At 44.7% G+C, this 24,549-nt stretch overlaps 3 protein-coding genes across 6 annotated transcripts; 1 reads left to right on the top strand and 2 right to left on the bottom strand.

The window, feature by feature from the left end:
• Positions 1-4,064: 4,064 nt before the first annotated feature.
• Positions 4,065-14,390, bottom strand: helq (helicase, POLQ like). 2 transcript variants are annotated; one of them, XM_008423115.3, is made up of 18 exons: positions 13,917-14,390; positions 13,120-13,732; positions 12,646-12,824; positions 12,186-12,386; positions 12,021-12,093; positions 11,683-11,780; positions 11,012-11,110; positions 10,655-10,800; positions 10,333-10,572; positions 8,852-8,993; positions 8,557-8,661; positions 7,953-8,157; positions 7,677-7,834; positions 7,499-7,597; positions 6,832-7,005; positions 6,581-6,694; positions 6,353-6,487; positions 4,065-6,187 (listed from the first exon to the last, which is right to left on the bottom strand). In XM_008423115.3, the coding sequence occupies exons 1-18, from the start codon at positions 14,103-14,105 to the stop codon at positions 6,098-6,100; spliced, it is 3,060 nt and encodes a 1,019-aa protein (XP_008421337.2). In that variant the 5' UTR covers positions 14,106-14,390; the 3' UTR covers positions 4,065-6,097. The 2 variants fall into 2 exon arrangements, with proteins under 2 accessions (XP_008421337.2, XP_081469480.1); XM_081613354.1 differs by having other exon boundaries at positions 10,333-10,619; positions 10,753-10,800.
• Positions 14,391-14,521: 131 nt separating this feature from the next.
• Positions 14,522-17,236, top strand: mrps18c (mitochondrial ribosomal protein S18C). Of its 3 annotated transcripts, none has more exons than XM_081613355.1 (8): positions 14,522-14,555; positions 14,952-15,071; positions 15,181-15,227; positions 15,301-15,384; positions 16,287-16,344; positions 16,415-16,474; positions 16,740-16,839; positions 16,966-17,236. In XM_081613355.1, exons 1-7 carry the CDS (start codon positions 14,537-14,539, stop codon positions 16,814-16,816), a joined length of 465 nt encoding a protein of 154 aa, XP_081469481.1. In that variant the 5' UTR covers positions 14,522-14,536; the 3' UTR covers positions 16,817-16,839; positions 16,966-17,236. The 3 variants fall into 3 exon arrangements, with proteins under 3 accessions (XP_081469481.1, XP_008421340.1, XP_008421338.1); XM_008423118.3 differs by having other exon boundaries at positions 16,929-17,236; XM_008423116.2 differs by lacking the exon at positions 16,966-17,236 and having other exon boundaries at positions 16,740-16,896.
• Positions 17,215-24,530, bottom strand: abraxas1 (abraxas 1, BRCA1 A complex subunit). Its single transcript, XM_008423112.3, has 9 exons — positions 24,372-24,530; positions 20,981-21,071; positions 20,759-20,795; positions 20,535-20,601; positions 18,909-19,105; positions 18,716-18,835; positions 18,556-18,640; positions 17,655-17,772; positions 17,215-17,581 (listed from the first exon to the last, which is right to left on the bottom strand). Exons 1-9 carry the CDS (start codon positions 24,450-24,452, stop codon positions 17,328-17,330), a joined length of 1,050 nt encoding a protein of 349 aa, XP_008421334.1. The 5' UTR covers positions 24,453-24,530; the 3' UTR covers positions 17,215-17,327.
• Positions 24,531-24,549: the final 19 nt, after the last annotated feature.

Below are 24,549 nucleotides of genomic sequence, written 5' to 3'. Positions count from 1 at the left end.
CCGGTTACAGGCTGAACTCCTACCTGCTGAGCCACTGTTACCCAGGGTAGGAAGACAGGATGGGCACAAATGACAATGATGTTGGTGTGGGGGGTGGAGGGCCACCTGGTGCACAGATGAGCTCACATTTGACGGTGACGACAGGCCAATATCCAGGGAAGCAAAGCTCTGATCAGAAGTCCTCCAAACCTTTTAGTGGGCGTTTTGAACCAGAACATGATGGAGCTGAAAACCTCTGGAGTTGTCATGGATACCAGTCATGTTGTTCTGCTTGTTATTTTATACATTTGTTTGGTCCTTCTGGTTTCTATTCAGGAATTTTATCTCCATCTGAACACGCAGCCCAAACAGAGTTTCCCCCCTTTCTCTGAAATGAAGAGGTCACTCTGTCGCCTCTTGTCTGAGCTTGTAACGCAGCAGACATGCAGCGGCCACCCCATGCCTCTTCCCCGTCTCTCCCGGGGTAACGGATCTTCACAGACTGGAGCTCTGCCAAACACTGAAGCCTTTTTATAATCCTCTCCTGCCGATACACACAGCTGCTGGTGTGTGTGCAGCACCGGAGCACAATGGTTGTTTCAGTGTGCACAAAGTTTTTTTTCCTCCAGCCTGTCAGACAGGGCTGCAGAGACCCGTGAGGAATGAGATGGAATTCTGGCGTTACACAAGCCGAACCCTCTAAATCAACCATGAACGTTCGCAGGTCTCAGGTCCATAACCCCCTTTTCCTGCTCCTAATGGTGGAAGTGAAACTGGAGACCTGGGGTGTAGTCATGAATCCAGATGTGCCAATTCTCCCTCTCTTAGCATTTTATACTTGTTGGCTGAGTGGAAAACAAAGAACACTTCTGAGTTTGGGGTAAAGAGGTGGTGTAGCAGAAACTCCAAATGAAGCTACTGTCTGTGGAAACAATTAGATTGGAAATGAAGTAAGAGGAAGTTACTACTGATAAAACTGCTTTTTATTTGTGAAGGAACTATGTTTTTATTCAACATAGGCAGGACTGGGAGGGATTTCTGACATCCAGCCATGGAGGAACAGAAAACAAATCACAAAAACATATTTTAAAGACATTCTGGGACGGGGGGTTCTTACAGCCTGTTAGAATCAGCTGAACTTCTCCATAAGTGTCTTTGAGTGTCCAAAAAATCGCTATAAAATTTGGCTGTAAATTCTACAACTTTTCCAGCGGCTTGTCTTTTTTCCACAGCCCTGGTAAGAGTTCATGCCTGAGTTGGTCCTTGCAGTCTCCATCTGCTATACCTTCAGTCGTTTGTTTGGATGTTTTACCAGCTTTGGTCAATACTAAATGCAATTCTCCATTTTACCATCAGTGCATATTTTGGTTTTGCACAGGTCAAAAGAGAAAAGCTCTTCTTCACAACAGTAACTAGATATGTTCCTTATTTCTTTTCATTTTGCTGTAAACACAACCTCAGCTCCACATTATTAAATCAATCCAGAATGCTCTAGCTGAATGTGAAAAAAGTTATGTTCACCTCAAGATTCCATAGCTTCTGAAAACCAGCATGAGAAGTGAGAGCTTACAGCCAGCAATCTGTTGCAATGTTGTAAAGGAAATCTGACCCAGTTCATTGAGGTTCTCTTGTGCACATCTCACTCCAGAGTCAGGTTTGGGGTAATCTGTCCAATGGCTAAAACTGAACCCAAACTGGGTGCACCAAACCACAGCAGCAGCTCTGCAGCAGAACAACTGTAAAACAGGATGGGATGTGAGAGACTGGTGTAAGAAGGAATCTCCTCTCCAAGAGGCATCAAGTATATCTTTCCAAACCCCCATTGATGCATCTAGAAGCAGTGGAATCATGCAGCGGGCTTCCTTCAACTGGTCCTGCATTCTGGATTCCTATTTGCTGAGTATAGACAATTGATGTGATAAAACCTGGTCAGATAGTTTCATGTGTCGCTGGTCATCCAAGGCCACATTCATTTCTCTAAACCTTCTGAAGTTGTTCCTGGTGGGGGTTTAAGCAGCAGCTTTTTACAGCTGTGAAGAAAACTGTGGCTGGATGTGAATAACATGGCCCAGCAGTGAGATCATGGACAGCTGTAGTGAAAGTTTGCTGCTGGAGGAAGACAGCTGGTGGACCAGCACCTGGAGCTGAGCATCAGCCCCCCTCCCCAGGCCGGTCATGGCCTTTAACTCTGGGATTGCTTTTTCTCCTCCGGCTCTACAGATCACTACAGAATCTGTGCAGTTGAAAGTTGCATAGCGGACTGTTTCCCACCATGGTGATGTTGATGCCAGAGCCAGGGAAAACAGATTTTTGTTACCAATGGCAACAAGTTTCATTTTGATGTTATGTTGCCAGACAACAAGTTTGGATTTTCTAGTCAACTGTCAGCTGCAGCTGTAGTTAAAGGAAATAACTCTAAAAGCTGTTTCACACTTTCATTAAAGACATGCTGATGCTCATTCAGTGAATCATCAAACACGCCTGCTCTGCCTGGCTGACTCAGCTGTTCACTCCCGCTTTGTGCTTTTCTTAACTCGCATTGAATTTCATGCAATGTCCTCAATTTTTGTCAATCCCTTTATACCAACGGGAAGAAAATCTCAAACGGCCAGATTAAAAGGCAGAGTAACAGAAGTTTGTCCGAATGAAGACTGCAGGTTGCTGATGCTTTAAGATCAAAAAGAAAAAAATTAGCTAATCCTGCTGTGAAGGACAAGAAAACAAATATATACAATTATCAAATGATAGAATCAATGTCCAGGTTTGAAATTGCAGTAGAAAGTAGCTCTGGCATTAAGAGTTGCCACAGTTCAACTGGTTGGAATTTGGGTATTTAATCAGCACCATGTGCAGAGGAGAAGGTGCTTCTTTACAAAGTACTGAAGTTAAAAGGAACAAAGAGGAAACGTAACATTCACCTAAAGGCTTGAGGGATTTAACAACATTTTTTAAATAAAGATCTTCAGTATAGAAGTAAACTAAATTAATTGTGCCCCACAACTTGGACCTTTTAGTCCACTTCCTGTTGCATTATTGTAATAGCAATCCTCCACCCTGCCCCCTCTCCCTTTTTTAATTCATAAATTAAAGCTTTAATGTTGACACCCTTTTTATCCAAGGCAGATCTATCTACAGAACCAGTCACAAGGACAGCTAAAGCTGTCTCTGCTGACCACTACAGGCTGCTGCGTTCTGCTAGATAAATGACGATAAAATGCAAAACTAAAAGGTCCAAATGTTCATTTACCTGTTAGTTTCAGTCTTGATAATGATTTGAGATGATAAGAAGAAATAGTGACTAAGAGTGAGGATTTTTTGTGTGTTGTGATGAATGGTCCTGTTAACTCCTGAGCGGTGAATCTCTGTAGCTCCCCCAGAGTTAGCATCACTGGCTTCTCTGATTAACATTGTCCTTCATCCAGCATACTTTGGTGGGTTTCCAGCTGTCACACCCTGTTCCCACCACTAGGTGGAGTGAGCACAGTTCTGGAAGACACTCAGTTAGAACCCGAGCTGCTGGGTTCACTGTCTCCATGATGCTGTTTGCTCTATGAGGCCTTCAGAGACCAGCTGCATTTATACTGAGTTTATACACACTGCACTCAATTCTGATTACACAAAAAATAAATCCTTCCACTTCACAATTATTCTCCAATTTGTGTTGGTCTAACATAAAATACATTGATATTGTTGCAATGTGATAAAATGTGTTGTGATCACTTCTAGAAAGGCACAGAATGCACAAGCTCATCTCGCTATATTCATCCACCCATCCATCTTCTTCTTCCACTTATCCGGGATGGGGTCACGGGGGGTAGCAGCCTAAGTAGGGAGGTCCAGACTTCCCTCTCCCCAGCCACTTGTTCCAACTCCTCCGGGGGAATCTCAAGGCGTTCCCAGGCCAGCCGAGAGACATAATCCCTCCAGAGTGTCCTGGGTCTTCCCCTGGGCCTCCTCCCGGTGGGACGTGACCGGAACACCTCACCAGGGAGGCGTCCAGGAGGCATCCTGACCAGAAGCCTCATCCCGGCGGCTTCACACTCGGCTGTGAATCGCTCCAGTGAGAGTTGCAAATCACGACCTGATCAATCAATCAATCAAATTTTATTTGTATAGCACATTTCAGCAGCAAGGCATTTCAAAGTGCTTTACATAATTAAAATAAAAACAGCATGTGACATTAAATAAACAGTGAGAAAGATAAAAAAAAAAAGATAAAAACATTAAAACCCGCACCCCTTTAGGACTTCAGTTAAACGCCGTTTAACTGGGATTCTAACCCTCAGCGACTTTAGTCAAAAGCACCGTTTGACAAGGACTCCAACCTCCAGGTTTTTAGTTGAAACTCAGTCAACTGGGACTCTAAACCCCGTAGAACTTTAGTTAAATGTCATTTAACTGGGACGTTTTACGGGGGGCTTTACATAATTAAAACGTAGAAAAGAAATAAAAAGAAATTAAAAACATTAAAGACATAATAACAGGGAAGACATCAAAACCCGCACTCTAACCCTAATTTAGCCATAAGCAACTCTGAACAGGTGGGTTTTAAGTTGAGATTTAAAGGCACCCAGTGTTTCAGGTGTTATACAGTTTTCTGGAAGTTTGTTCCAAATCTGTGGTGCGTAGAAGCTGAATGCTGCTTCTCATCGTTTGGTTCTCGGGATGCAGAGCAGAACCAGAACCAGAAGATCTGAGGGGTCTAGACGGTTGGTACAACAATAACAGATCTTTAATGTATTGTGGTGCTAAACCGTTCAGTGATTTATAAACTAACAACAGTATTTTAAAGTCTATTCTCTGAGCTACAGGGAGCCAGTGTAGGGACTTTAAAACTGGTGTTATGTCTCTATCTTCCTGGTTTTTGTCAGAACGCCAGCAGCAGCATCTGGATCAGCTGCAGCTGTTTGATTGATTTGTTAGTCAGACCTGTGAAGACGCTGTTGCAGTAATCAATGTGGCTAAAGATAAACATGGATGAGTTTCTCTAGATAGTGCTGAGACATTAGTCCTCTAATCCTAGAGATGTTCTTCAGGTGATAGAAGGCCGACTTTGTGACCGTCTTAATGTGGCTCTGAAGGTTCAGGTCAGATTCCATCACTACTCCCAGGTTTCGGGCTGATCGCTGGTTTTTAGTTGTAATAACTGAAGCTGTGCATTGATTCTAGTTCGCTCCTCTTTAGGTCCAAAGATAATAACTTCAGTTTTGTTTCTGTTCAGCTGGAGAAAGTTTTGGCCCATCCACACATTGATCTGTTCTAAGCATCTATTCAGTGATTGGATGGGTTCAGAGTCACCTGGTGACATCGTGATGTAGAGCTGTGCATCATCCGGGTAGTTATGGTAGCTAATCCCATTTCCTGTTATAACCTGAGCCAGTGGGAGCATATAAATATTAAAAAGAAGGGGTCCTAGGATTGAACCTTGGGGTACCCCACATGTGACCTTTGACCTCTCTGATGAGAAGTTTCCGATTGAAACAAAGAAATCCCTGTTCTTTATGTAGGATTCAAACCAGTTGAGCACTGGACCGGAGAGTCCGACCCAACTCTCCAGTGGATTCAGTAAAATGTCATGGTCAACAGTGTCGAAAGCTGCACTGAGGTCCAACAGAACCAGCACTGTGGTTCTCCCACAGTCTGTATTTATATGGATGTCATTGAACACATTTACAAGGGCCGTCTCCGTGCTGTGGTGGGCACAAAAACCAGACTGGAAGGAGTCAAAGCAGTCCAGGTGCTAACCAGGCCCGACCCTGCTAAGCTTCTGAAATCAGATGAGATTGGGGGTTCTCAAGGTAGTGTGGCCGTAAGCCACACTACCTGATGAAGCCAACAGGACCACATCATCTGCAAAAAGCATCTCGCTATATGTTTATATTTTTTGCATATTCAGCTTTTATGAGAGCAGCCTGAGCTGAAATTCATCTGAATGATCCTGAAACAGGAGGATATGTCTCCACTCAGGGAGCTCTTGCAGCAGTTTATAAAGCACAGAGCAGAGTTCGTATGACCCAATATTTTAATAAGAAAACCTAAGATTAAAAAAACCCTATGAAAAACAGGCCAGGAGTTGAGTGTAGCTTTGAGACGTTGTGTTTCAGAGTAGCTGCGGCTCCTAATGCTGCTGCGCCGGCAGGTCTGCAGGCAGGGTCAGCAGCTCGTCCACTTCCTCCTGCAGAGCTGCAGCCTTCTCATTCAGGAGCATCTGGAAGAAAGAGATGCATCAACTGACAGACACAGCTAGGTTACTATCACAGCGTCACACACCACCCAGTTGCTGTCCTAGCTTACAGAGCTGAGGCTCACGTTGAAGCAGAGGGCCTCTGCTCCAGACTGAGCAGCCTCAGCCGGGCTCCACAGGGACCCTCACCTTGGCTGAGGCTACCATCAGGTTGGCCTGCTTCTGGTACAGGTGCTCCAGTGTTCTGCAGAGGACGGCAGGGTCGGCGTTGGCCAGGTGGCTCAGCGTCCTGTAGCCAGCGTTGTACAGCTGCTTTGCTCTGAACTGCACAGAAGGAGAACGTCAGCAAGCAAAGCGCCTCTAGGTAAAGCCGTGGCAGAACGGTGTGGTCCTCCAGAGACAGCAGCCGGTCCTGACCTCCAGAACTCCGGTCACCTCCATCAGAGGGATGAGCTCGGCCTTCACGCAGTAACTGAGGCAGCGGGACAGCTCCAGCAGCAGAGCTTTAAACGGCCACAACTCCTCCAGCTCCTGAACGCATCACCAAGACAAATGTTAGCAGTGCGTACACAGTATGTGAATGTGAGAATATGTAGCACATCCTGCAACTTTACAGCCACCGCATGCGATGTGCTAGCATGCTAGCCGTGGCAGTGAGGCGGTGGTACCTCGGTGAAGTGCAGCACACAGCAGCAGAAAGCTGAGGCGGAGCTGAGCAGAGTCTGAACGAAGCCTCTGGTGAGCTGGAAGCGGTCAGCCACGGCCCACACGTCGGTGTCCCTCAGCAGGGAGAAGAGGACCAGAGCCAGGTACATCCGCTTCACTGCCACCAGATCCACGCTCTGCATCGCAGACAGGCAACCAACACAGATACACACCATTCCTCTGTGCAAAGCGCTCATTTTGGATAAAGATTCACAGTTAGGCTCAGGTGTTTACTTTGACTTGGACGATGTAACGTGATCCAAACTTTACTTCCAGGAGTAGTTTGATGAGAATTCTGAATTCAAGCAAATCCACTGGATCCTCTGAAATATCCTCATCATTTCAGGATCATTTCCTAACACCCTTTCCCTGGAAGCTTATCTGAACTATGACATTATGTGAGCATCATTTAAACAAATCTGACAGCTGTTGTCTTCCCATTAACTAACACTAACATGTGATATCTTTAGATCCCTCCCATGCTGCTGCTCATCCCCAGGCCTCCCTCTCTCCCTACTCACAGGCTGTGCTTAAACCACCTGCTCCTGCTCTGACATCATGGACCCCCAGGGGCCTCCCAGCATTCACCGTCCTCAATGCAGTGCATGGTAACATGTTGACCCCCGTTACCTTATTGACTGTCTGTCCTGCAGCCTTCTGGGCCACGAAGCTCTCTGGGACTCCGGCAGCAGCAGACATCTTCTGCTCTGAAGCAGACAGCAGGGTGAACTGCAGACAGGAAGCAGCAGCCGCTCAGCAGGAAGCACTGAGGCCGGCTGCTGAGCGGCATCTGATGGAGGCTGGCTACCTGTCTGAAGTAAACCATCCAGTCAGGGTTGCACTGAGGGACCAGATTGTAGGGGGTCACCAGGTAGACCAGGTGCAGGTGGCTGCTGAGCTGCAGCCCCTCCAGACCTTTCAACAGGTCTTTGTACAGAACAGAGCAGTAGGACAGATCCACTGAGCCTGCAGGACAACGACACGCATCAATGACGGTCCACCTGGCTGGTGTGTGTATCTAAACGCCCCTCAGAGTGTGCTGATGAAGGCAGAACGGTTTTCTGATGACCAGGTCTGGGTTTACCTTTGTACGCTGCCCTGCCCAGTCTGGTGACCTGCAGCGATGGGGAGTGTGTTCCTGTGATGGTGATGAGCTCCTTCTCCCGCAGCGTGGCTACGCAGCGCTGGACGGTGTCCCAAAGGCTGCGCTCCACACACAGATGCTGCTGCTGCACAAACAGCAGCGTCCCACGCAGGAACTGTTCCACCTGCTGCAGCGACGAGGAGATCTGCAGCAACACCACACAGCTCACAAACACACCTTCAACCTCAGCCTCAACCACTTCCTCTTTTCTAAGGAACACAGAAATCCAAACTGGAAAACAGGTCAAAATATAGAATAAGAAGCAAGAAAGTCTTAAATGGAGAGACAGTCATCAGAACTTCATTGCCAACATCTCTGGGTGTATGTCTGGTTAGAGATGGAACTTTGTGTTCTGGATCTGTTGCTCACATGCAGACATTCATCTTTCTGACATTAAGACTACAGCTGATGAGAAACACAAACAGACCTCGGAAGGAAAATGACCAGACAGAACTGCACCAAGGAGATTTTACTGTGTGTGTTTAGATGCAGACAAAAAAAAAAGAGAAAAGAAAAGACAGGAAACAAAAGGAGAGACATTTACATTTAATCCAATCAGTGACAGGATCAGACTGAGGATGCCTTTCCCATCGTCCTGCATCAGGTTGCTATAGCAGCTCTCCATGGGGGCACACACCAGCTCTTTGGCCTGAAAATAAAACCACCATTTGTTGGGTTTTACAGCTCTGCAACCATCAAGAATTTACTGAAGCAACAATACTAAACATATGAAGGTTCCAGTGCAAGTTGATAGACTTGAAGAGCAGGTGAAGCTTCAGCTCTTCCATATTTCCTTACACAAGTTTGAACATGTCTAATAAAAAGCAGTCAGACGTTACCATGCTCCTGTCCTTCTCCTGCAGGATGAGGATGCTCTCCCCGATGGTGTCGATCCCAGCCCGGCCTGCTCTGCCCACCATCTGTTTGTACTGACTCCTCTTCAGGAAGTCCATGGCCACATAAGGGGAGCGCAGAATCACCCTGCAGGAAGACAGCCACAGAAATATTCCTGTTATTGTTTCATTTAGTTTTGAGTCACCACTGAAACTACAGTTCACTGATCCATCCTTCTGCAAGAAAGCAAACATTTCATTCTGAAATACTTTATTCATCCCAAAGGGAAATTAAGTGTTGTAGTTCATATAATCTAAGTAAACTCCAGGAGTTGCTGTGGATGGTGATGCTGTGGGCAGGAAGGATGCCTGGTAGCAGTCAGTCTCACAACAAATCTGCAGTAGTCTCTGACTGAAGACTGTTGCTGTACGACAGTCTCCTGACTGTTATGACATACTAATAGCTCAAGTTCTGGACAGCGGGGACAAAATCCCACAGTAACATTTGTTGCCGCCTCCATCAGTTGTTAGGAAGATCTGCTCATCCATTTCCTTTGCTTCTTCAGCTCCTCTAGAAACGTGTCAGCCCGTCTGGTTAGAAAGCCGGGCAGAGACACAGGATATGATCCTCCCCGTTATGATGGATGGAAGAGACTCTTCTGCGATTTGGGGTCATAGTTCAGGTGTTATTTAAGCTTTTTTCTTAGATGCATATCAGTGGCTCCCATTTGTAAAACCAATAGACTATGGTTATTGTCATGGTTACAGATTGCAGCTACTGACCAAAATTTAAAAAACTAAGAGCAAAGATCCTTCCTGCTGCATTCAAAACCAGAGGAAATAATTAAGACTGCACCGATTGAAGCTTTGTGGCTGATTGATGATTACTGATATTTAAGAAGCCTGACCTGCCGAAACAAATTTTTTTTGTGTGATTTGTTGCTAAGCATAGCAAAAACGTTGCTGAGGTAGCACCAGTTGGGTGACTGCAAACATGTAGACATGACCTGGTGACCTAACATCAGGGCATGTCAGTCAAAACTCTCACTGCAGAGCAGAAGAGGACAGTGTCTGGTTTGTAGATCTTTGTTGAGGAAGATGGGCTCGTTGGATGAGATCGCCTTTACATGAAAACATCAGTCGATCACCATCTACCAACATTAAGGAAATCTGGGCTGATTTACTGGTGAAATCCTAGGAATAATTGTCCAAACCAGCAACACCTCAGCCAAAGGGATGATGAACAGAGCAGAACTAAGGTAGCAGAGCTGCTCCAACCTGCTGCCACTATAACGGGGCTATTCTTGGGAAACACACTGTGAACCTCTGGACATGAACAGAAAAAGCTGCTTAGGTAACTGTGCTTGTCTGAACATGGAATAAAAACAGAAGAGGGGCAAAGAGCAGCAAGATGAAGCGAGTCAGGCAGCGTGCAGAAGTCCAGGAGGCTGTGGAGGGCTTAAGTAGAGCAGTGAAGCTGATCTGACCTGCGGGCTGGCAGGTTGATTCCTGCTGCCAGGGTGGAGGTGCAGGCCAGGAGGCAGAGCACGCCCCTGGAGTAGGCCTCCTCCACCAGCTTCCTCTCCTCGGCGGTAAGGCCGCTGTGGTGATAGGCCACGCCATAGGGCACGGTCCTCCTCAGCACCGGGCACATGGAGCCGTTCCCACTGGCCTTCAGCTCCTGGAGCAGGACGGCCTTCTCAGCCTCACGGTGCTGCAGAAAGTCTCTGAGGGGAGAAGCAGGAAGTCTGAGCAGCAGCGGGTGGATGCATGGCTGCAGGGGACAAACAGGTGGAGCAGTTCACTCACTCCTTTAGATACTTGCAGATCATTCCTGCAACATTCTCACAGTTTTTCTTCGTAGGACAGAAGACCAAACATGAATGCAGAGGGATAACTTCTGTTACCAGGGCAATGATGTGGTCTGGGTCAATCTTCTGCATGGAACTGGAGTACTGCAGAATGAGAGAGAATCTGGTTTCACCTCGTTACTGACGACCTCACAGCTCTTCTCATCCTGCTATCTTTGATCTAAAAACTGAGAATCCTTCACGGATGGTTTGTTCTACATCATAGATGATGCTGCTCACTGCCAGTCAGTCACATGGCAGAAATAACTCCTCCATGACAACCCATTCCACACAATCTGATCAATGCCAAACTCACTTTATAGTTGAGCATTCTGGAGAATCTGAAGCAGTTTTCCTCCTTCAGGTCAACTTCATATATGGTGTCGTTCAGTTTGACATGTTCTTTCAGCTGAACCTGGAAACAGACAGCAGAGTGGAGCTAGTGCAGAGTCTGCTTGACAGAACCAAACTGACCGTTTCTGTCCATGGAGCCAGCGACAGGATGTTTGTTTATTTTAAGATGATTGTTTTTACAGCATTAGCAGTGAGAGCAAAGACAGGTTCAGATAGGTTTATAGTTTACATTGAGCTGGGTTTTTGGGGTTGGCCTGATGCTGCTCATTGACACTATGACTTGCCTGAACCTCCATTTTTTCTAACTTGGACCAGATCGCACATGCTCTATTTGGAAGATGTTCCTGCAGAGCAGCTTCACCTGAAGGCTCTCTTTTCTGTGAGTACTGCACCAACCTATACATCAAGTATAAAAGCCTCACTGCTCGCTCAGTTTCCACAAGCTCAACGCGAAACTCTAAAAGCTCGATTAGAAAGGCTGAGTTGGGCTTCTAGAGGTTCACGTTATGTGGGTTTGTTGACAATTGCTGTTGGTCACAGATAGACCAACAGCAAGTTGACTTTGGTCAAACACACTCATACAAGGCTGAGATCTGATGGAGACATTGTTCAGACTCTACACCGTTCACTTACTGGCCTGAAGTCATTTGTGTAATTTTCTGCCCCCAGAAACGTCTGCAAGTCCTGGATGTTCCCCAGGGTGGCGCTCATTCCAATAATCTGGGTTGCTTCTGAAAAACAGAGGAGTACTTTAGATTCAATTATTGATTACAATCACAGAATCAATTTCCTTCATCATGTTTGTGGGGACAAACAAAGAATTTGAATTTGGTCTCCATCAACTGCATTATAATTATGGTGCAGTTATGAAAAAAAAAAAATCAAACAACAATATAAACACAGAAAAACACTTGGTGAGTGAGGACTAGGCTTAATTAACTCGATCATGTCTGACAGAAGAAGCCACTCACTGCTCATGTACTGAACCTTGGCCAGAGTCATTTCGATCACAGCCCCTCTGCTGCCATCACCCAGCATGTGAAGCTGCAAAAAAAACACAGGAAAAACCCTGCAGTCAACTTTCTCTGATTCCTTCCTTTCGCCTCAGCTGCCACTGAACTGAGAAGAGTTTGCACCTCATCAACCACCAGCAGCCCCAGGTGGTTCAGCCTGCTGCTTTCTATCAGCGAGTTGACCAGGCTGTGGGCCTTCTCTATGGTAGCGATGTACAGGGATCTCTTGTTTCTTCTCTTCACAGGTGGAAACTTGCCTTTGCTACCAGCGTACTCCTCCACCATGAAGTCCAGCTCCAGGCCAAAGGTAGCCAGCCCACGGACCTGGCAAAGCCCGATGGAGATATAAACACAGATTGGGGAAAAAGAGCAAAAGTCTGAGATGAATCTGACTCCTGTCAAGAGCTTTAATTCTTTAAGCGTTTGTCAGATTTTTTTAAATTTTGAGCTCCATGAAGGATAAAAAATTAAGAAATCAACTTAAAAGTCACCAGCTCATGTGTTTACTTTGTTTTTATCCGTGTATGACTGGAACTGTGGCAGGTGCCAATTTTACCAGAAATGAGCAGGTGTGTTCAAGTACCTTCTCCTGCACCAGTGATATGTACGGTAAGATGAACAAACAGTCCTTCCTCCTGCACAGCAGCTCTCTGAGGATGAGGATCTCTGCCACCAGGGTCTTCCCTCCGCTGGTAGGAAGAGAGTAAATCAGGTTCCTCCTCTGCTGAACACACTCCAGGTTCAGACACGCCTCCTGCCAGTCTGACGCACAAAAGCAGATCAGTCGATAGATGCTACGTTATTTTGTAAAGTTTGTAGCTAATCAGAGGCATTAAATATAGAGCTCAGTAGCACCCTGAAATCCCTCTTGCAGCTTTTAATGAATATGTTTCTGCTACAGACTGCTGGAAACCTCTACAAGAGTACTCTGAAAAATCTAAGATCTTCATCTGCCTGGCAAAAATGAACCCGAGGGACTGAAAAGTGTCCGTATTTCAGTGAGGTATGAGTTTGCTACAGTTTCTGCAGTAACTCTCTTGATGAACACTTTTCTCACCATATAACTTCTGGATTCCTCTCAGCTTGTGCATCAGCTCTTTGACCTTGCTAGGAAGTCCAAAGAATGGTCCGAGGTCTGGAGTCTCAGCTGATATGTTTTCCATAGCCTGCATGGCGACACTGATCTCCTCAGAAACAACCGCCTCCTTCAGCAACGCCGTCCGAGACACACCGACAGGAGTCGCTGCGTTCCCCAGCATGGTCTTCTTCAGAAGGTCTGCCACACTCCTCCTCGCCTTGCTGTGTTTCCTGCTTCCATCCTCAGAGTTTGTTTCTACTGCAGTCTCAGTGTGAGAAGGCGTAGATGTTTTGCTTTGAACCTGCGGCTTGCTTTTCTTTGCCTGATCTTGGATTTGTTTCTGAAACTGCAGCTGACTGGTTGGCAGGTCATCAAACGCCTTGTCCTCCAGCTCATGGAACACCGAGTCAATGAGTGGGCCCTTGGGGGACTGGGGCATGGGGTCTGCTGTAAGCTGCTGAGTCCTGAAACTCTGCAGGTTCTCTGATCGCAGTCTTTCATGTTGTTCTGCTTCCTCCAACTTTGCGAGGATGGAGGTATCCCCCAAGATGCTGTCATAGTCACCAAACAGATCTTCACTGTCGCTGCAGTCCTGCCACCAAAAGACAAGAAGAGAGGTAAAAATGGCCTTAGAAATGTACAACTTTTAACAAGCAAGTCGCCAATGTGATTGTACTGTTGTGCAAACAGAACAAATCTTTGACTTGTTTTTGTCGAGTTTCCATGCTGTAACTGGTAGAGTAAATACACGTCCAACCCACAGAACCCCGCTGTACCTCCACAGCTCTATGTTCTGCCATGGTGCTGCTGCTCCTCCTGGAAGGGAGGCATGGCGTTGACCCGGCTTCTCTTCCTCCTCCTCTCCCCTGCTTTCGGACAGAGTTCAGGTGAGTCTTAAAAACGTCTCGGGATCTCTTCCTCGCGCACACTCGCTTAATTTTGACGTGGAGCCTCCCGCAGCTCATCCCTGACTGGGCCCGGTGTCACTAACGCATCTGAGGCACCCTGGAGCATACACGACAATAACTGTCAGCTTCCGGCCTGTCGGAAAAATAGCAAACATGAACTCAGAACACTACAACATGCGGTGTAGACAGCTACAGTTAGCTGTTATCACTTCTCACTTTGTTCCCACAACAAACTAAAGTCCAATAACATTTTTAAAAATTACCCTTCTAAAAAAGTTAAAGGACAGTAACAGGAACTGTGCCTGAAATTATAAATAAAATGCAACAACCGCTCAGCACATTCAAACTGATAACTGCTGACGTCAGAGAGAAACAAACAAAAATCTGTCGTCACTTCCGTTTTCAGATGTCCACTAAAATAATGTTTCTCTTACAATGATTACTGGAGGAACGGACGGTGTTTTGCCAAACTAATCGTGCTGCTGTTGATGGACAACCCAAAGTCACGTAAACATAGTTAATTAAAGATTAAAAGGGTTGTAACTGGTTAGATTTTGTTGATTACAAATATTTCGATCTCGATATATTTCCCATTTACTATAGATATTCATTTAAAAAGTTATATAGACGCATACAATTTCTCTCTGCAAATATTTTTTTAACACGGTGTTTTTTGTTTGAACCTTTGTAACTGTAGGGAAGTTTTCTATTTGGTATTTTTGGATCAGCAAACACGGACCGTTATTAATTATATATAATATAATCTTTCAATCATCGTCATCGATTGATGGAAATTTTATATATATATATATACATACATCCATTATATTTAATGTTAACAAAAATGTGTTTACCTTTATACATTTTAACTAAAACTGGAAATACGGTCGCTCGGAACCATAGTGACACTGCCAGTGTTTACCGTCGTCCCGGAGCTTCTTCCTGTCCTGTGTCAGGTCAAAATGTTGTGCGTGAGAGGGTTCCAGAGGCTAAAGGCTGTTTTCTATCTCCCTAGGAGCACAAGTGAGTATCTGTCAGTTTGAACGAGTTTCCGCCGTGTAAGCTATAAAGCCTCAGTTTGTTGAAACGAAACATTTGTCAGTGTGAACGGGCTGCTGTTTTCTCTGTGCAGCACACAGGAGCCTCACATCCGCTGAAGTCCTTCCGAAAGATGACGCTGTAAGTAAGACACTGATAGATTGTTATGTGGCTGCAATACGAGTCTGTAATAACGGGATGTCTTTCTGTGTAGCTTCTAAAAGTGGAGAATCTGTCCAGAGAGTCCAAAAAAGGCTGCATGCTCTGCAACGTCACTGTGGACTTTAAAAACATCCAGGTGGGTCAGTGAACGCCTCATAGTTCCAGCTGCAACCAAAAACACACAGGTGGCTCTCAGGCTCCTCCGGAGCACATGTCCTTCATCTAAACCTACATCTCTAAAAATTCTAGCCCTGCCAGAAAATGTGGAATAATAACTTTAGAGGATAATCAGTGTTTAGTAACAGTTCATTTTTTTTTATATCCTGCAGTGGGATAAATGATAGAATCATCCAGTGTTTAGAAAAATAACTATTTTTAGAAGAAACGCAGCTCAGCTGGCAGCTTCCATTCCGAGGCTAGAAGTTCTAACCATCCATCCATGTTGCCCTTTCATTAAGTTGACCTGTATTTGCTGAAGGAAGCATTCTTTGCTCAGTGGGCAGATCCTCAGTAATCTGGACTGACTCATCCCTGCATCATCACTATGGAGACCTTCAGCAGTTTTATCCCTCCGATTTTTTTAGACGGCATCAATAAAACCATTATATATTTAGCCAGTGCATCTTAGGATTTACAACTCAATCCTGCTTTCATCCAATCATATTCTTTGTAAGGTGTTGATGGTTTCTATATTGGTCCCATCTGTACATGAATCAGATTGCCTTCACCTAGTTTTGTAGTTTGCTCACATGGATTCCCATTTCTGTCATTTTGTGTTCTAATTTTTCTATTCCCTTAGAATGTTTCCTTTCTTATTACCTTCCAGTTTGTTTGGATTCAAAGTTTTAAACCTAGCTTAATCCATTGGTCACCAGGAATAAAAAAAAAACCTCTATGCTGTTTGAACTGACAGCTGTCTTGTTGAGGCTGTTTCCTGTCAGTTTCACATTTCCAACTCTACTTGGATCTTCTGTTAGTAAGAAGATCCAGTGGCTGTACTGTGCTGCAGTAACCTGATCTCCACCTGTCCTCCCTCAGCTTCTGTCTCAGTTCGTCTCTCCTCACACTGGCAGGATCTACGGCCGACACATCACAGGTGAGCTGCGGCTGCTCAGCCTTGTCCAGAGTTGAAGGCTGCTGCCACTCAGTGTCTCTCTGTCCTCCAGGATTATGTGGGAAAAAGCAGAAGGAGATCTCTAAAGCCATAAAGAAGGCTCACTCACTAGGTGAGTTGGATTCTAGCTTCTCCCAGCGTTACTAGTGGGTTGGAATAACACGCATACAGAGGTGGTGCCAGCATCTGATCAGGTGGTTGGCAGCGGGAGCAGCTGATGGTTGCGTGTCAGCAGTGTGATGGACTCGGTCTGCTGTGGTGTTCTGATGAAACTCATTCCATGGATTTTCTGATTTATTTGATATACCCAGAAAGTTTGTATTACTCGCATTGTTTCCTCATTTTGCTGAAGGTCTGGGTTTTTTGTTCACCTGCAGGTTTCATGCCAGTGACCCACAAATACCCAGAGTTCATGAAGGATCCCAGGATCTGCAGCATCAAACATCTGGATTAGAGGATCAGCATTTACTGTTCCCAGTGTGTAAAGTTAAAAGCTGATTTTGTTTGTATTAAACTTAAAAATGTCCACCATCCCTTCCTGCCTTTCCCCTTTTTGTCCTGCTGAGGCCTGTGATGGAGAGTGACCCATGTTCTGGTCCTCAGAGGGACGTTTAGTGGCTCTGGACCAATGAGGAGACTGTAGACCATCAAGCAGAACCTGTTGAGCTGCATTTGGAAACCACGGAAGACCTTTCAGTCAGTATTAAATATGGCCGAGACGCCTTTATAAATAAGAATTTATTCCAATGAATTCTAAAAAACAATTGTTATTCTGAACCAACTCCAGGTGACAAATTGTAACATTTGTTCATTTGAGAACTTAGAAAATACTCATAAAAAAATGTTTTCAAATAAAACATATCTACATATTTTATTTCTGCAGTTAATTTAGGCCTAGCATTTATTTTAAGCTTTATTTATTTCCCCTGCATCAGGGACAGACTTCCCTGATGCAGGTTGCTGAGTCAGCAGTTGTTCCTCTTCCGTTTCCTGCCCCTGGCCTGCAGCGCACCAATCTGCTTCGTCCCACAGCCGTCCTGCAGCGGGACAGGCTGCTCCTGCTCCCTGTCTGAGTCTGCTGCCATTGTGTCTCTGCTGGGGACAGGGTGGGCCTGCAGGGACAGCGTCTGAGTGAGCAAGCGAGGGCAGGAGCCCAGCAGCGCTCTGACGGCCTTTAGCAGCAGCTGGTTGCTCCTGGGCTCAACTGGGCTGCTGGTTCCTATGGAAACGGGCAGCATGAGGACTTGCCTGGAGCTGAAGCAGGAGCACCTGCAGGTGGATCTGGATCTTACCTGCAACGTTTCCTGCTGAGCTCTGCTGCTTCTCTCTGAGGCTCTTCCTCAGGGCTGAAACCTCCATCTGCAGCGCTTCTACTGCACGCTCACTCTCCTCCACCTCTCTGCATGCTTTCTGTCCACAAACACAAACACAGCAAGACTGTCTGAAGACACAGGGCTCCCATACATTCACCATGTCAAAACATAAGACTTCCACAGTCAGATTAGCATAGGAACTCAAACTTTTAATACAACAGTAAGGAGGAGAGGAAGGGAAGAAAGAATAAAGTGGTTTATCTGGTTCTGCTGGAGGTTTCTTCCTGTTAAAGGAAGTTTTTCCTCTCCACTGTTGCTACATGCATGCTCAGTATGAGGGATTTCTGTAAAATAAACCAGTTGCCCATCCCTGATGTAAACGATTGTCTACATGTTCATCCAGGAGGAGTGAATCCTGCAAGTCAATGATTTGATGCAACCTGACAGGTTTCCTTAGAAACTTTGTAAGCTACTTTAATGTACAACTGTTAGATAACTAGTATCGATTGGAATGTATGTGGGATTGAGTTGAAATGAATTTTTGTGAAATACCTTGAGACATTTGTTGTGATTTGGTGCTATAAAAATAAACTGAATAGAATAAAGGGAAGAAAAAAGTACAAAATGGATGGGAAAAAAGAAAAATGGGGCAGATGGAATGGAGAGCAGATAGAAGCTAGGAAGTAAGGAATGACAAAAAGAAAAAGAAAATGGGGTGAAGAAAGAAATGAATAAAGGAAGTGTGCATGGAATCACACTCTGGAAATAGAAATATTTCTCCACACTAATCCAGAACGGAAAAATAAATCAACTTCTAGACTTTTCGAGACTGTAGGAATCCTGATGAGAACGTTGTGATGTGCCTTCACTCCTCCCTCACCTGCAGCTCCACCTGCAGAGAGTCGTTCATCTTGTTCATCTCATCCACCTCCTTCAACATCCCACTGGGGGAGAAGAACCTGGACCTGGAACAGACGGTGGAGCTTTGTGAACAGGAGCACGGTTGCTACCCGTCTGGGCCAGCGTGAGAGCAAAGCTACCCGTGTTTGTTCATGGTGAGGCTGTAGCCTGAAGCGGAGCAGGGAGCGGACACCTTCCAGTAGCCCTGCTGCTCCAGGAGACCCAGGTTGGTCACCAGCACCGGGATGTTCACGAAGCGCCTGTAGAGAGCAGAGGACAGCACTCCCCGAGTAAACACACCGAGCAAACCCGTCCCACTGGAGCGGGCGTCACCTGGTGCGGGACGTGAAGGCGGAGTACTCCATGCGGTGGGTGGAGTCTGTGGGGGTCACCCTGCTGGACGTCAGCAGCAGGAAGATCATGTGGGGGTTCTTCAGAGCGCTCTTCAGCTTGTCATGGACCAGCTTCTCCCTGAACGTCATGTGCTGCTCCGAGTGCCGGCGCTGCCGGTACCAACCGATAACACTGTCCTGCACCACAAACACTCTACTTCACCGAGACACACTCAGACCTCACCTGTCATCACACAAAGAGTGCTCAATCTACACTGGTAAAGATGCACTGATGGGATATTACTATCTATACTGGTCCAGATATTGAAAAAAAATTCAGATCAGGTATTGGTGACAACATGCCTGATCAACAAGGCAAATTCTATGATTAGTGCTCTGAGTGACGTCATGCTTTATTTTTTTACATAATATTTATATATTTCCTAGCTACATTATCTGAACTATATAAAACATTCTTATGTTTTATATAGTTTACTTTCAAGTGTTGCGTTAGTGACACCGGGCAAAATCCTAAGTATCAGTTTCAGAAGTGAAAGAAGTGGTTCAGTGAGCATCTAGTTCAATCCTGCTGAGTCTGTATACCACATGAAAACATCCACCATTACTAATGTCATTAGGCCCACAGTCAACTCTGACTTCAAAATGACATAATAAGACATATTTGTCTCTTAAACACTGAGATTTTGGACAAAATGTGAAAGACCAACAAAACTGAAAAACAATGAAAGCTGACGTGGGGTTTGGTAAAGAAAATGTTGAAAGGTGCAGCATGCATGTGTATGTCACCCATGTTATTTTAATGCCCTAAAATGAAAATAAAATCACCTTCAGATATTAACTGCAGCTGTGTCCAGTTTTATCTCAGTAAAAATGCATCTATTCTGTTTCTGCTCAGAGATTCTTTAGGGAACAGCCAGCATCATAAAGACTAAGAAACCCAGCAGACGGACCTGGGAGGAGGTTAGGATAAAAAACTAGATCCCAAGCTTTGGACTCCTCACAGAACTCTCATTCATCTGAACATGGAGCGACTGTGGAAGGACCAAAAAATGGCAGAATGGCCTAGTCAAAGGTCAGACCTTCAACTAAGAATATGTGGCATAATTGATTTTGAGAGAGGAGGGAGATCAGCTTTGTGTTGTGGACGTTATGAGCCAATTACACAGAGAAGGGTAGAAATACTTTTGCAAGACTGTGATAATAAGGTAAGTCATACAGGTTAGAATACAATACCAAATGCATGCTGCACATTAGATGATAAGGCCACATATATTAAACACCCAAATTAACCTCAAAGTCATGTTTTTGGACTTTGGGAGGAAACTGGAGTACTCAGAGAGAACCCCAAACCCCAGGGAGAACATTCAAACACCATGCAGAAAGATTTGAACCCAAAACCTTCTCGCTGCAAGGCAACAGTGCTAAAACTGTCACACATTAAACACATCATGCTACATAAAAAAAAATAAAATGTATATATATATATATATATATATATATATATTATATATATTATATATATATATATATATATATATATATATATATATAAAAGCAGAAATGTCACCAAACCTTCCACAGTGAGCTGAATCCATCCCTCACCTACCTGCTTGTTATCTGCAAGCATCTCCTGCAGCACATCCAGGTTCACCTCCCCAGAGCTGCTGTACAGACTGACACACACACACACACACACACACACACACACACACACACACACACACACACACACACACACACACACACACACACACACACACACTGTCAAACAGCACACACACACATACTGTAACAGCAACACTGTGCTGATGGCTGATCTGCAGGACTCACATGTTCAGCTTGAGACAGCCGACGTGCTTCTGGATGTCTGTCAAACACATTACACACACTGATGACACACAACTGCTGAGCTCTACGCACAACTGAAGATTTCTTGGAGGTCAGATAACATTTTCAGAATTTTTCTGTACACAGAGCATGTGAATATAACACACCAAGACAAATAGCAATCCTACATGACTCAATAATGGTGCTGCACTGGTGGGTACTCACTGTATATTTCCTCAATGTGAATGTGGTCAGACTGGGCGTCACTGATGGTGACCTGTTCATGGAAGATGCTTTCTCCCAAAACCAAGCCTTCCTGGCAGAGAGGAGAGAGCAGACAGCAGACATCAGGCTGCAGTCCAGCATGCACTGCTCTCTGCTGCAGGAAGTAGCTCCTCCAGGTTTTATGAACAGTAAATACAGTCATGATAGAGAGATGTGCTGCAACAGCCTCTCTGCTGTTTCTCCTACTGGTTTATGTGAACTGCTCCTCTTATGTGATCAGATAACTTTTGTCTGCAGAAGTGGAAGAGTTCTTTCTTGCTCTGCCCACTAAATTAGAGTACAGGCGTCTTATACTGTTAATGTTCCAAAGCCTTCAGCAACATGGAACATACAGTTAAATGTACTGTATATTTAACCCTGTGTGGATTAAAGAAAATCACTTTAAATTATAACGTGTCTCTTTCATTATGCCCTTTTTAAAAATGTATAATTGAAAAAAAACTTCTCAATTTAAAAAAAAAAACCTCTCAATTTAAAGCTTTAAAAGGCCAAACTATGAGTATTACTGTATCCAGTCCTGCCATCACAACAGGGCTAACATTCAAGTTAAAAATGGCCCTCTGAATCTCACTGTGAAACTAAATGTATGCCGGATATATCTACAGTGCACAGTAGTTCTGCTGATGCACTTAATCAGTTTCTCAGTATGTATTTTCTACTTGTATGCATTACTCCTCAACTTCAAGAATACTTGAGCAGTCAGCGTTCTGATGCTAAAAATTAGCATCAATGCTAAAGAAAGCTGCAATGTACTCAACAGCATGTGGAGTCTCAAGCATTTTGAGTAGCATGGACTTATGCCATTCTCTATGTTAAAATTAGTGTATAAGCTAAAATTGGCCAAAATGCTAATGTTAGCCTAAATGCTGGCAGTAGCATGTGGAATATCACTAACATGTTTTAATTTGTCTTGCTCCATTCAAAATACTAAACATGTCTAATTAATAAGCAAACTAGCCAATAGCTAACTTTAGGAAAAAGGCTAATGCGCAAGGCAGTGCACTAGTGGGAGACAGTGAAATGCTAATGTTTGTACTAAAGTTAATGAACTAGCCTGAGAGGGCTGCACAGTGGCGCAGTTGGTAGAGCTGCTGCCTTGCAGCAAGAAGATTCTGGGTTCGATTCCCGGCCCCGGTCTTTCTGCATGGAGTTTGCATGTTCTCCCTGTGCATGTGTGGATTTTCTCCGGGTACTCCGGTTTCCTCCCACAGTCCAAAAACATGACTGTCAGGTTAATTGGCCTCTCCAAATTGCCCCTAGGTGTGAGTGTGTGTGTGCATGGTTGTGTGTCCTGTGTGTCTCTGTGTTGCCCTGCGACAGACTGGCGACCTGTCCAGGGTGACCCCGCCTCTCGCCCGGTACACTAGCTGGAGATGGGCACCAGCACCCCTCCTGACCCCACTGAGGGACAAGGGTGTAAGAAAATGGATGGATGAACTATCCTGAGAATAAAAGATAATAAAGGCTAACATTATTGCATCGCCTACGGTGGTATACTAACCTGAGAGGATTATTGAGGCTTTTATTTTGAAATTCTCAGTAAGCTTCATTTGAAATGGCAACACTAATCCCATGCATAACAGTTCTTTGTTTAAACCAGTTATCTAATGCCCAAAAGAGCAATTACATGATGTAAAAATTCTCAAGGCTTTTATTTTGAAATTTTTAGTAAGCGTCATTTTAAATGACCACACTAATCCAATCTGTAATAGTGGTTGGGTTAATCCAACTATATAATGCCCAAAACAGCAAGTAGTTCTAAATGCCAGCTCAGCCCTATTCTGTGGTATCCAAGAGTTCCGCCATGTTGTAGTTCTGACCTTCAGTCATTGTAGTTCTAAAGAGCAGCTCAACTATCATGTGAGTGAGACACACAGGGAGAGATAGAATTCTAACTGTTTGAAGCAGTTTTTCTAACAGCTGCTTGCTGTTCAGGATCCGTAAGAGTGATCCGAAAATCGTTTGAAGCATATAAGAGGGCAATTTCTTGTCTCCGATGGTACCGTGATTTATATCTGTGGCTCACTCTGCACTAACCTGAGAGAAAAATATAATAAAGGCCTGAGAGGAATATTCAGGCTTTTACTTTGAAATTTTCAGTAAGATTAATTTTAAATGGCCATAGTAATCCAATGTGTAACAGTGGTTGGGTTAAACCAGTTATATAATGCCCAGAACATTCCGCCCTGTCTGTAGTTATAACATTCTGCTCACCCTCCTTCTGTAGTAACTCAGAGTTCCACCATTATGTAGTTCTTAACTGCCAACTCAGTCCTCTTCTGTAATAATTGAGTGTTCCACCACTTTTGTAGTTCTGACATTCTGCTCTGCCCTCTGTATTAAAGTGTTCCGCCATGAGATGGCGTCTTTGTAGTCCAAACAAGCAGCTCTGCCTTTCTCTGTATTCTGTTGCCATAGTGATTAATCCTCAGCCAACTGCCGTGTGTGACAGAAAGGTGAAGGATTTCTATCTTTATGAGACACCCAGTCAATTTTGATGAAAAAAGCAGTCCAAACAACTGCTTACCGTTCAGGATCCGTAAAAGCGATCCGAAAACCGTTTGAAGCGGATGAGAGCCAGTATCTCTACCTCACTCAGTAATAACAGCGATGAGAGAAAGATGGTGTGCGCTGAGCTCAGACAATTTGCAGAAAAGTCTGAAAATGAATGGCTGGGAGCCTGTGATTACACTGTCACTTGATTTTGCTCTGAAGCACCTGGACCGAAAACCGTCAGCCCTGGACAAATTTCAAAAACATTTTACCGGAGCAGGAATTCGGTGCGATTTCATGACCTACTTTCATTCCAATAGAGCAATTTTTGTAGGCATGAGAGCGATTTCAAAATTGTTTTGGGGTCAAAAATCCACTAATTTTCTCACTCTAAAAATGCGGCAGTTGGTGTCAGTTATACTCTAAGGTTCGGCAGTTGGAAATTTCGCTCGTTTTTAACTTTTTACGTCGCCATTTTAACATGAAACCCCAATAAAAATAATAGCCCGGATGCCGAGATCAAGCCACACGTTTTATATCTTTTTTAATGGTGGGCACGCAGCGGTACGAGCCGCATTAACGGTAACGGAAGATTAATAAATAAATAAAAGAGACAATCTTTTAGGTGTATAACAATAGGTAGGTGCCTGCGAAGCAAGGCAGTCACTGCTCTTCCCTGTGTAATGCTACTGGCAGGCCCCAAATAGGGCAGTTTAAATGCAGCTGACTATAAATTAACTTTGCTCCCTCTTTGCCAACTGCCATAACTAGAAACAGCATCGCATCGTCAGCAGGGTTCGGAAAGCACGACTGTAAAAGTTCTAAAAGACGTCCTCACCACATCTGAGTCGCTGTTAACATGTTGGAACATGAGAGAAGCTAAAACAGTCCCCGAAATACGAACACTAGGCTCCGACATTATGTCTCTACATATATTAAATCCAAACAGCCGCCTTCTTCTGTTTCTTCTTCTTCTACTTCCATGCACATAACGGCAACCACAATACTATATCTGG

Source organism: Poecilia reticulata, chromosome 12 (genome assembly GCF_904066995.2).
Source record: "Poecilia reticulata chromosome 12, P_reticulata-male-v2, whole genome shotgun sequence".
In the NCBI taxonomy this organism is placed as follows: domain Eukaryota; kingdom Metazoa; phylum Chordata; class Actinopteri; order Cyprinodontiformes; family Poeciliidae; genus Poecilia; species Poecilia reticulata.
This window is presented reverse-complemented; position numbering and strand designations above follow the sequence as displayed.